Genomic DNA, 13146 nt, shown 5'->3' on the forward strand with positions numbered 1-13146 from the left:
GATTTAAAACAATTCTCTATTATGTATCTCAGTTGTGTCTGTGCATGTGCATGTGCGCACACACACACACACACACACACACACACACACAAGTATTATGTTTGTAAAACCTGGCACTTATGATTTTGTATTGTAATTGTTGGTTCACTGATGTATTCTTCCTACTACACCTCTTTCAAAGAAAAGATCTTATATCATCTTTGTATCCTCCCAGCATATAGTATATGCTTAATTTATAATTGCTAAATTAATAAAGGCATCCCCACAACATCTAGCTTAATCTTATATGGTATATTTGATGAAAAAATACTTCCTTTTTTTTTCTATTGATTTCAGAGAGAGGAAAGGAGAGGGAGAGAGAGATAGAAACATCAATGATGAGAGAGTCATTGATTGGTTGCCTTCTGCATACCCCTTATTGGGGATCAAACCCAAAACCTGGACATATGCCCTGACCAGGAATTGAACTGTGACCCCTTGGTTCATAGGTCAATGCTCAACCACTGAGCCATGCAGGCTGGAAGAAAATATTTCTTTTTTGGTTGCAGATTCCAATGTATGGTCTCTATGATGCCATCTTAAATTTCATGCTCACAAATTATGAGGTAATTGAGGGGTTATATTAAGCATAATCTGTGTACATATGTATTCTTATATCATGGGTTATAGCACTTTCTAACCCTATCCCAATGTAACCTAAGTAAGAGCTGGCATTCAATTCTCAGGGTCATAAGTCCCCCTGGAAAGGTCTTGCTTGCTCTATCTGCCTGACTTTGTGTTTCTGTCTCATAGGTTTCTTCACCATTTTTTTGATAGTGACAGAAAAAGAAACTATAGAGGAAAAGGACAACTTTTGTTTTATACTTGTGTCAAATGCTTGATGTAGACTCACTCCTGCCTCAGCTCAAGAACTACAGAGCTGAGGCTATTTGAAGAGAGCTGGCATGACAACAGCAACATGTCTTAGTAGAGGAGGGTTATCTGATGCTATAAAACAAAAATACAAGTATTTGGCCTGTAAGTCCAGTAGGCCCAGGTATTGCCTCAGAAACTTTCATCAGTAGCAGAGATTGCAAAACATCATAAATGAAGAATGTTTTAACAACCATATTAGCAATTTCCAGGACACATTTCCTTATTGATGGCAGGAACTCCTGCAGTGAGAGCAGGAGTAATTTTTAAATCAGGTGTTGTGGTGACACAGCAAAAAAATGCATGCATACTATATTTCCCATTCATATTTTTGGAGGCTTCTAATACCTGAAGTATCTCACCTACAGAACAGTATGGAATTGACTAATACTTACCTTCTTACACATATCAGTAAGTGGTAATACATGACTCAACAGGAGAAAACCAAAGAGATAACTGGATTTTTGAGTCAGAAAGATACTTAGAGATCATGTGACCCAACAGCTTTATTTAACAATACAATAAGATACAGAAGCTGATGTCCACAGTGCTAAAGCCATTGGTCCAAAACTGTATAAGTGTCAAAGAATTTCAGACCCATGTATATCTCCAAGGAGCCTCTACTGGGGACTCATAATTTTAGTAGAATTATCAACATTCAGGACCTATCTATACTCACCTTAGTGTCACCTCAGATGGCAATTACTGTTTCTTACATCAGTTTACAATTGACAATAAATTTGCAGTTTCTTTAGTAATTTATTTTGTTTTCTGGGTGAAGACTAATAGAGAGTCTTCTTTCTAATGCTTTGTTATTCACTCTCATCACCCCTCATTCTATATGGCCCACTGGTCTAAACACAATGGCCCTTGAGAAATGCTATTGCTCTCAGACTAAAAGAACACTAGAACTTTCAAACATAAGAAAGCAAAAATTCTAGATCTTACCATTCTAGATGGTTTTCCACAAATGCAGACATGGGACTGATTTGCACGGTGTAAGTATCATTTGCAGAATATTCAAAGAGTCCATAGTAAGGGTTAAAGAGCTCCTGAGACAAAAGGAAGAAGAACTCTCTCGAAGGACCACTGTAATCCAGGCTGCAAAGGAAACAGAGGTCTGGGAATCTATTATGAACAGGAGGTAGGGGACCTACCACTATCTGGGTGCTATTGTGCTCTTTCAGAGTCAGTACTGGGGAATGTCAAGAGCAACCTTGGCTCTTTAGAGTGGATCCCAATGGAAGTATTAATTTGCTATAGAAAATGAGGAGTGGTTATTGGCTTGGGGAAGTTTTTATTCAGATTTCCATGAGTGAACACTTATGGCAATGTTCCTTAATTTTTTTTATCATATAATACCTGTTGGATAAAACACAAAGCTGTCCCATTAAAAACAAGGACTTAGTTGAAAAAGCACAAGAGAATTTCCTGTGACAGTGTGTGTATGTGAGCATATGTGCATATGTGTGAATTAAAAAGCTTTCCAAGTTCATTCTGATATGCCCTTCTATGGTTGAGATGATTTTCCATGAAATCACTCAAATTATAAAACAAATTTGGTATGCAGTTGTATATGCACACTTTAGGAGGAAGAGTTTTTTGATCAGATACTCAGAAGTGTACAGCACCTGAAAAAGTAAAGATCCAGTAGTTTAGAGCAGTATTTTTGGTTTATACTTTGAACATGTACCTTAGACCCTAGGACTTGGCAATAATCTTAGGCTTTTAAAGAACATGAAATCTAAAGCTTGGTAATACCTGGAGAAAGAGCTCCCAAAAAGACACAATTAAAATCACCTTGGGGCAAAGGCTTAGAGCTACTCTGCTTCTTTTTGAGAAAAATCACCCAAGATCAAAGGGATTTGGTCCACCACACTGAGATGTTTGCATAAAATTACTGGTGCCTCACCCTTCTTCTCCAACAAAGGTGATGTAGAGCTTGTTTCGCTGGAGCTCCTTCCGGGAATAGGCCATAACCTGATTGAAAGTTCCTTCCAACAAGTGGTCCCGACGAATGATGAGCCTAGGAAGAAATAGAAATCACATGGGTGTTGAGCAGTGGCTTGAAGCTCTGCTGTTGGAGAATGTTCTAGGTGAGTCATGAGTGCACAGATCTTACTTCCTAGACTCTCCATGAATGTTCAGATTGCATTAGTTAAGCAACGGCCTTTTTAAAAACATTGACAGCACAAGGACAATGTGTATGCTTTTATAATTAGATACATTCCATCCTATTGGACTGCTTTTTGGATTTTTTTAATCAATTGCAAAAAGAATCTCTTCATTTGAATTCCTGAGTTTGAGTTTGGCTTTTCAGGAAAAAATAATAAACCCAGAAGGAGAAAAAAACCAAAACTTTTTAGACTCTTATCAAAAAGTTACAATGAGTCCATGAATTAGACTAATGAATTAAATATGTCCCCCCCCAAAAAAAGTTTTTGTTATTTAGATCTAGATTTGTTGTTTCATGAAAAGGTCTATCATTGAATTTATTATTTATTTATTTATTTATTTATTTATTTTTATTTATTTATTTATTTATTACTTTTTATTCAAAATGTTACAGATGACCATTTTCCTCCTCATTGACCAATTCCACCCCACCTCACTCCTATCTTCAGTCCCTCACCACACCATTGTATGTGTCCTTGGGTTATGTATATATGCACATAAATTCTTTCGTTTATCTCCCCTCCCCTACTCCCCCTTTCCCTTGGAGATTCATCTGTCTGATCCATGCTTCCATGTCAGTGAATCTATTCTGTTCATCAGTTTATTAAGTTCTTTAGATTCCACATATAAGGGAGATCATATGTTGTCTTTCTCCACCAGGCTTATTTTGCTTAGCATAATATTCTCCAGGTCCATCCATACTGTCCCAGAGGGTACAAGATCCTTCTTCTTTACGGCTGCATAGTATTCCATGGTGTAAATGTCCCACAGCTTTTCTATCCACTCATTTACTGATGGGCACTTGGGCTGTTTCCAGATCTTTAACTATTATAAATTGAGTTGTTATGAACATAGGGGTGCATATATTCTTTCTGATTAGTGTTCAGGATTCTTAGGATATATTCCTACAAGTGGGATCACTAGGTCAAAAGGCAGTTTCAGTTTTAATTTTTTGAGAAACCTCCACACTGTTTTCCATAGTGGCTGCATCAGTCTGCATTCCCACCAGCAGTGTACTAAGGTTTCCATTTCTCCACATCCTCCCAAGCACTTGTTGTTTGTTGATTTGTTGATGGTAACCATTCTGACAGGTGTGAGGTGATAACTTATAATCATTTTAATTCACATCTCGATGATGATTAGTGATGTTGAGCATTTTTTCATGTCTCTTGGCCATCTGTATGTCCTCTTTGGAGAAGTGTCTATTCAAGTCTTTCCCATTTTTTAATTGGACTGTTTGTCTTCCTCTTGCTGAATTGTATGACTTCTTAGTAGACTTTGGAAATTAACCCCTAATCAGATATATCCTTGGAAAATATGTTCTCCCATACGTTAGGGTTCCTTTGTATTTTGAGGCTGATTTCTGTTGCTGTGCAGATTTTTTTTTTTTTAATTTGCAAAGATTTTATTTTATTTTAATTATTTATTTTACTTTCTTTTTAAAAATTTTATTTTTGTTTAAAATATTACAGATGTCCCTTTTTCTCCCCAATGCCCCATTCCACCCCGTTTCATCCCTCTCCCCAGTCCCTCTTTCTACCATTGTTGTTGTCCTAAGGTTGTGCATATGTGCATACTAGGATTCCCATTTCTCCACATCCTTGCCAGCACAAGTCGTTTGTTGATTTGTTGATGGTAGCCGTTTTTACAGGTGTGCAGTGATACCTCATTGTGGTTTTAGCGATGTTGAGCATTTTCTCATATGTCTCTTGGCCATCTGTATGTCCTCTGTGGAGAAGTGTCTATTCAGGTCTTTTGCCCATTTCTTAATTAGGTTGTTTGTCTTCCTCTTGCTGAGTAGTATGAGTTCTTTGTACACTTTGGAAATTATCAGATACATCCTTGGCAAATATGTTTTCCCAGACTGTGGGGTTCCTTTGTGTTTTGAGGTTTTTTTCTTTTGCTGTGCAGAAGCTTTTTAGTTTGATGTAGTCTCATATGTTTATTTTTTCTTTTGTTTCTCTTGTCCTAGGAGATATATCAGTGAAAATTCCACTACTTGGAATGTCTGTGACTTTACTGCCTATGTTTTCTTCCAGGATTTTTATGGTTTCATGACTTACATTTAACTCTTTTATCCATTTTGAGTTTATTTTTGTGTATGGTGAAAATTGGTGGTCTAGTTTCATTTTTTACATGTATCCAATTTTCCCAGCACCACTAATTGAAGAGACTGTCTTTACTCCATTGTATGCTCTTGCCTCCTTTGTCACTTGTCAGATATTAACTGACCAGAATGGCGTGGGTGTATTTCTGGGGTATCTCTTCTGTTCCATTGATCTATAAGCCTGTTGTTGTACCAATACCAGGTGGTTTTGATTACAATGGTTTTGTAGTATAGTTTGATGTCTGGCAAAGTGATCTCTCCCACTCTGTTCTTTTTTCTCAAGATGGCTGCAGCTCTTCGGGGTCTTTTTTGGTTCCATGTAAATTTTTGAAATGTTTGTCCTAGATCTGTGAAATATGCTGTTGGCATTTTAATAAAAATTGCATTGAATTTATAAATTGTTTAGGGTAGTATGGACATTTCAATGATATTAATTCTTCCAATCCATGAACATGATATATTCTTCCACTTGTTTATATCTTCTTCTATTTCTTTTTTCAGTGTCCTGTAGATTTCCAAGTACAGGTCTTTTACATCTTTGGTTAAGTTTATTTCCAGGTATCTTATTTTTTCAGTTACAATGGTAAATGGTATTGTTTTTGTAGTTTCTCTTTCTGAGAGTTCATTGTTTTTCTATAAAAATGCTACCGATTTCCGGATGTTTTTTTGTATCCAGCTACCTTGTGAAATTCATTTATCAAATCTAATAGTACTTGGTGGAGTCTTCAGGGTTTTCTATGTAGAATGTCATGTCATTTGCAAATAATGACAGTTTTACTTCCTCCTTTACAATTTGGATACCTTTTATGTTTTCTTCCTGTCTGATGGCTGTTGTAAGGACTTCAAATACTATGTTGAATTAGAGTGGTGAAAGTGGACATCCCTGTCTTGTTCTTGTTTTTAAAGGAAATGGTTTTAGTTTTTGCCCATAGAGTATGATGTTGGCTGTAGGTTTGTCATATATGTCCTTCATTATATTGAGGTGTGTTCCTGTTATTCTCACTTTGTTGAGGCTTTTTATCAAAAATGGGAACTCACTTTTTCAAATGCTTTTCTGCATCTATTGGTATGATCTTATGATTTTTGTACTTCACTTTGTTTATGTGACATATCACATTTATTGATTTGCAGATATTATACCAGCCTTGCAGCCCTTCAATAAATCCCAATTGGTCATGGTTTATGATCTTTTTAATGTATTGCTGGATCTGACTTGCTAGTATTTTAGTGAGGATTTTAGCATCTATATTCATCAGGAATACTGGCCAGTAATTTTCTTTCTTTGTAGTGTCTTTATCTGGTTTTGAGATTTGAAGGATGCTTTCCTCATCAAAAAAGTTTGGAAGGTTTCCCTCCTCTTGAATTTTCTGGAATAGTTTGAGAAGATTAAGTGCTAATTTTTCTTTGACTCTTTGGAAAAACTCACCTGTAAGTCCATCTGGTTAAGGACTTTTGTTTGCTGGGAGTTTTTTGATTACTGCTTCAATTTCATTGGTTGTTATTGGCCTATTCAGGTTTTCTTTCTCCCCTTGATTAATTTTGGGAAGACTGTATGCTTCTTGGAATTTGATCATTTCACCCATGTTGTCCAGTTTGTTGGCAAATAGTTGCTCATAGTATTTTCTTACAATCCTTTGTATTTCTGCTGGGTCAGTTGTTATATCGCCTTTTTCATTTCTGATTTTATTTATTTGGGTCTTCTCTCTTTGTTTCTCAAGTGAATCTGGATAAATGTTCATCAATCTTATTTATCTTTTCAAAGAACCAGCTCTTGGTTTCATTGAATTTTTGTATATTTTTTAGTCTCTGTGATATTAATTTTTTCCCTGATCTTTATTATTTCTTTCCTTCTATTTCTTCAGGGCTTTTATTGCTGTTCTTGTTCTACTTTTTTAAAAATAATTTTATTTATTTATTTATTTATTTATTTATTTATTTATTTATTTATTTATTTTTAAAATATATCTTTATTGATTTCAGAGAGAGGAAGGGAGAGGGAGAGAAAGAGAGATATAAACATCAATGATGAGAGAGTCATTGATTGGCTGCAGCCCACAACCCAGGTATGTGCCCTGACCCGGAATTGAACCCCGATCGCCTGGATCCTAGGTCGATGCTCAATCGCTGAGCCACGCCCGACTGGGCTTGTTCTACTCTTTTTAGTTGTTGTGTTAGATTGTTTAGTAGAACTTTTTCTTGTTTCTTGAGGTATGCTTGTAATGTTAGGAACTTTCCTCTCAGGACTGCTTTTGCTGTGTTCCATAGATTTTGAGTTGTTGTCTGTTCATTTTCTTTTTTTCCCAGTAAGAGTTTGATTTCTTCCTTGAGCTCATTGGTAACCTATTCACTGTTCAATAACATGCTATTTAGCCTTCATATGTTTGAATATTTTTGAGTTTTTTTTATAGTGGTTAATTTCTAGTTTCATGACATTGGGATCTGAAAAGATGCTTGATATGATTTCAAATTTTATCAACTTGTAGAGACTTGCCTTGTGCCCTATCACATGGTTTATTTTTGAGAATATTCCATGTGCACTTGAGAATAATGTGTATTGTGCATCTTTGGGATGAACTATTCTGTAAATGTCAATTAAATCCATTAGGTCTAGTGAATCATTTAAGGTCTTTGTTTCCCTGTTGATTTTTGTCTTGATGATTTGTGCAATGCTGGCAGTGAGGTGCTAAAGTTCCTCACACTATGATTGTGTTGCCATCAATCTCCTCCTTAAAGTCCACCAAGAAATTTTTATATATTTAAGTGCTCCTATATTAGATGCATATATATTGATAAGGGTTATATCCTCTTGTTAGATTTATCCCTTTAGAATTATGTAGTGACCATTTTGTTTTTTGTTATGGTCTTTATTTTAAAGTTTATTTCATCAGAAATAAATATTTCTATTCCAGCTTTTTTGTTGTTTGTTTGTTTCCATTTGCATGGAGTATTTTACTTTATCCCATCACTTTTAACCTGTGTGAATCTTTTGCTCTCGGGTGGGTCTCTTGTAGACAGCATATATTTAGGTTCTGTTTTCTTATCCATTCAGCTACCCTATGTCTTTTGATTGGATCATTTATTCCATTTATATTTAAGGTTACTATTGATATATACTTATTTCATGACATTTTCCACTTTATGTTGATGTACCTTTTTCTCAAAATTTTTCTTTTTCTTAGAGCAGTCCTTTTAGCGTTTCTTGCAATGCTGGTGCGATGATACTGAACACCTTTAGCTTTCTTTTGTCTGGGAAATTCTTTATTTCACCTTCAGTTTTAAATGATAACCATTCTGGATAGAGTTCTTGGTTGCATGTTCATGCTTTTCATTATTTTGAGAACTTCATGCCACTTCCTTTGGCCTGAAGTGTTTCTGTTAAGAAATCTGCTGCCAGCCTTATGGGGGTTCCTTGTAGGTCACTGCTTGTCTCTCTCTTTCAGCCCATAATATTCTCTCTTTGTTCTTGATATGTGTCTTGCAGTGGGTCTCTGTGAGTCCCTCTTGTTTCGAACCCTCTGTGCTTCCTGAGCTTGTGTGGCTTTCTCCCTCTCCAGTGTAGGGAAGTTTTCTGTCTTTATTTCCTCCACCAAGTTCTGTATCACTTTTTCTCTTGCTACCCCATATTATGTGAATGTTGTTTCCTTTTATGTTGTGCCAAAGTTCCCTTTGACTGTCCTCATGCTTTTTAAGTGCTTTTTCTTTTTGCTGCACTGATAGTGTTTTTTTTTTTCTACTTTATCTTCTAAGTCACTTATTCTATCTTTTACTTCATTGAGCCTGCTTTTAATTCCTTCCAGTGTATTCTTGATATCAGAGAGAGTTTTATTCATTTCTCCTTGGTTTTTATTTATGATATTTAGCTATCTTTTCATGTTTTCACTAAGTTCCTGGACCTTTCCATTAAGTGTCTTGTTGTTCTTATTAATTTCCTTGAGCATCTTTATAACTATTACTCTGAACTCTATTTTTGATAACTTGCTTAACTTTATCTCATCAAGGGCTTTTTATTGTGATTTTCCATTTTCTTTAGTTTATGGGTTGTTTCTTTGTCTCTTCCCATTTTGGTGGCTCTTACTGTCTCTCTGTATATTAGACATATTTGCTGTCTCCTAGTTTTGAGGGGTGGAATTTTGTAGTGTGAGTCCATTGGAGCCCAGAGGTGTGTTTTCCATATAATTCTCAGCTATTTGATCTGGGTTGTGTCTCTTTTTTTGGGTGTCTCTTTTGTGGGTTCTTTGGGCTCTCTTGTTGTGATTGTGTCTTGATTGTTGTTGACCTGTTCTTGAAAAGACTCTCCTCTGAGTTTGAATAACTGTGTGTCTCAGTCCCAACCACATCATGTGAGCTGTTGTACAGGTGTTGGAAAGCCAAGACAATACACAACCAAACTGCCAGAAAACAAGCAGTATTTTACTGAATATCCTGACAATCACAATAGAAATATCCCAAGTGAAAGTAGAATTGGGAGAGTGAAGAACAGAAGTGCTAAAGAAAGATAGAGACAATAAATAGAGGGAGAGAGAAAGAAAGAGAAAAGAATATTATTGCTTATAGTAATGAAAAATTTAAAAAAATTATAAAATAAAATGAAAAGTAAAAAATAGAGAAGCTTCTGGGAGATAAAAGGGGAAGGGAAAGGATTCTGAAAGAAAGGCAAATAAAAAATTAAGGGTAGAGCATAAGAATAGAAAAATACTTGAAAAATAAAAAATAAAAATACAATACAGAGACAAACAGAAACAAAACAAACAAACCAAAAGACAGGAAGACGGAGAATAAAAGAAAAAATACAAAAAAGAAAGTAACATGTTATGCCAATGGAACAAGAAGAGAGAGAGAGGGAGAGAGATAAAGCAAGGGCAGGGAAGGTGTTCAATAAGAGGTATAGGGAAAAAAATGGAGAAAAGCAGTAAACTTATTGATTATAATGATAATGTCCCAGCAATTAAGCAGAGAATATTAATAAAATATTGATAATAGAACAAAAAACAAAACAAAGTAAAAGAAAAAACAACAAACCAACCAAAGCTAAACAAGAATTTTAAGAAATTAATTTAAAAATTAAAAATAATAAAAAAATTAAAATAATTTTTTTCTTTTTTCTAAAAAAAAAAAAGTCAATCAGGTGAGTTTCTTTTGGGCAGCTTATGTTGTCTGAGGCTCACTCTTTGTATCTTCATTTCAGTTCTCCTGGGTGGTACTTGTGTATTAGCTAATGTCAGGAGCTGTCTTGGTTTGGCTCTGGTGTCCTCAGTTGGCTGATATGAGCCTCTATGTGGACTATCTCCACTTGTCAGCTATTTTGCCTCCCCCTTGTGGTTGCCTGGTCTTACTCCAGTGTCTTCTGAAGAACCTTTAGGGTGCAGGCTGGCTAGTGTAGCTCAGGATATTGTCAGGAACTCACTGTGTGGAAGTTAGTGTCTGCTTCAAAGCCAACTCCTACGTCTCTATACTATCTTCTAATTCTACTTCCCCATAAACTGGCCTGCTGCAGTTTCAGAATGACTTCAGTCTGTTGCTTTTTCTATATGGGAAGTTTTAGTAGCCTGGGCTCAGTGGGCTTGATTTCAGTGGGAGTGGTGTTCCTAGCCTGCAGGAGAGGTAGGTGTGCTCCATCCCTCCATTTTCAGATCTGGTTGGCTGATCTCACAGGGTGCTCATTTCAAACTCCCTACACAGCAATCACAAACCCCAGCTTTCGCTGGCCTGTCTCCCCAATGGAAGCCAAGAAGGTGGATACCTGTTCAGCAATCAAAAACTCAAAAACACACAAAACAACACACAAAGAGAGAATCTGCCCTGCCAAGTCCTATTGCCCCCACACCTTGGTACCAAGCAGGGTGTGTCACAGAGTCAACCCCATGCAGGTCCCCTGCATAGCTGGTCTCAGTAAAGCTGAGGCAGCTTTTTTGGCACTGTCACAGCTCCCCTCAGAATGTGTCAAAAATTTCAGGTTCTCCACACTGGCAGCGTTAGTGGCTGGAGCCTCAACCTTCCCCACTGGAAGCTCTGTTGGCTTGAGTCCTGATTCATCCTTCTGGTGGCTCTGGTCCTTCTCTGGCAGCAGGAGTGTTGTCTTCCCCTTCCCCATGCCACACAGATCAAATGCTTTCTGGGGTTCTACACAATGCCTTACAGGAAGGCAGAGGGTTCTTATATGTAGCTGCTCAGTGCTTTCCTGTGCCCCTTTCTATTCAGGAGCCACACACTGTGGGACAGCTTTTCTTATGGTTGGCACTTAGTGTGAAAGATGACTATGGGTTCACCATTACAAGCTTTGTTTTACTGGGAAGGCACGGTCCCCTTTTCACAAGCACACTGTTCCCCTGGCTCCCTCTGCCTGCCCTACACAGGTTCTCCTTCCCATATCCTCTGCTCTGGGTTTGAGATCCTAGCTTTTGGATGCCAGTCCACATTCCCAAGGGGAGGGAGCTTTGCAGCCTCCAGCCTTAGGGCCTCAGGGCCCAGCACAGGCTTCAGGGGGGACTCCTCCTTTATAAACTCTCCCCTCTTACCAGACTCTATGATGTTTCTTCAGTGCTCCCTACTCAAAAAATGTCCACTCTGGTTTACTTCTCTGTTTTTTTCCAAGCTGGTTATGCAGTAATAAATTGAGTCTGAGGCTGGAAGCATGAGTGTTCTGCTTCTTTTCATAGCAAAGCCATCTTCTTGGAACCTCATTGACTTTCTATGAAATCTCATGTGTTTTCTTTCAGACCATTCTCTTTCCTTCCCTTTCTGCCTCCTCTTCAATTTCTTAACGTTTTTCTTTTTTCTTCTCAACTTCATAACTTTTTTTCTTCCTCTTTACTATGAGCATACCTGTTACCACACCATGGTATCCAATCTCCAAAATAATATTACAAAGGTATAGAGGAGAAAAAGATTTAAAAAGCAATCATCTGAGTTCAGTGCCAAGTACTGGAGCACTCACTTAATTTTCCCTGGACCCTGACCAAATCCTTTGGCTTCCAGTTTTCGGTAGAAATTACGGAGCTTGGCCTCAAAGTCTCTCCGGTAGGGTGAAGGGGCTCTTGCACTGGCCCTCTGTAAACCTGCAGAGAGAAGTACATGAGCTGAAGGTCAACAGTTTATCAAAGAACAAATACACAGAACCATGGTAGATGAAGGACTGACCAGAAGCACATTCCTGTGTCTTCATATTTTTTCTCCAAGAAGTTTCCTTTAATTTCAATGACTCCTTCAGTTATTTTTATAATAAATAGAAATAATATAATAAAGAAAACAATTCTGATGACCATAAATATTTTTTTCCACTACACTTCAAGTCATATTTCTCTTAAAAAATATTTTGAGCATACTTCTTGGCTCAGTTGCACTTAAATAATCTAAAACAACATAAACTAAACTAGACTAAACTTTTCTTGTAAGTCACTGTATTACAAGAAGTGATTATAACTCTAATTAGGCAACTGTAATATATATGTATGTTGTATTTCTCTAAGTATATTGATATTGATGCTAAAATAAACATACTTGTCCACTAAGGATCAAAGTATTTAAGAGTTTATTTTATATTACCTTGTTCTTGTTAAGCAAAATTAATAATAATTCCTTGATTATATATAGAGGAGAGTTTTTCTTTCACCTAGAGTGCTTTGTAAATGCTTTATCTTTGTACACCTTTCAATGAAAAAATTGAATAGAAAAAGTAACATTCTTCTCCAAGTTTTATAATGGCTAGAATAATTGTTTGCCCCTTCAATAACTATTTATTAATTGCTATATTTCAGATATTATATTAATAATCTAGAGAAGACTAACACCAAAAAATCATAGAAATTAGAATGTAATTACAAGTTGAGATGATTCCTATCGATGAATGAAAAGAATTCAGTTCCCTGAGATCTCAGAACACTATGGCCAGGTACAGGAAGTCTTCCCTGGAGAAGGTCTAAAGAATAATCAAGCATGAATGAGACAGTGTAAGT

General features: G+C 36.6%; 1 protein-coding gene across 1 annotated transcript in view; it reads right to left on the bottom strand.

The window, feature by feature from the left end:
* Positions 1-13146, bottom strand: part of HECW1 (HECT, C2 and WW domain containing E3 ubiquitin protein ligase 1) — a 578356-nt gene that overhangs the window by 49191 nt on the left and 516019 nt on the right. The window contains exons 22-24 of the mRNA XM_016212519.2: positions 12129-12249; positions 2825-2938; positions 1861-2013 (exon numbers count right to left, since the gene is read on the bottom strand). Of these exons, the coding sequence (XP_016068005.2) occupies positions 1861-2013; positions 2825-2938; positions 12129-12249 (388 nt within the window). The remainder of the gene's footprint in view (positions 1-1860; positions 2014-2824; positions 2939-12128; positions 12250-13146) is intronic.

Source organism: Miniopterus natalensis, chromosome 10 (genome assembly GCF_054644295.1).
Source record: "Miniopterus natalensis isolate mMinNat1 chromosome 10, mMinNat1.hap1, whole genome shotgun sequence".
Classification (NCBI taxonomy): domain Eukaryota; kingdom Metazoa; phylum Chordata; class Mammalia; order Chiroptera; family Miniopteridae; genus Miniopterus; species Miniopterus natalensis.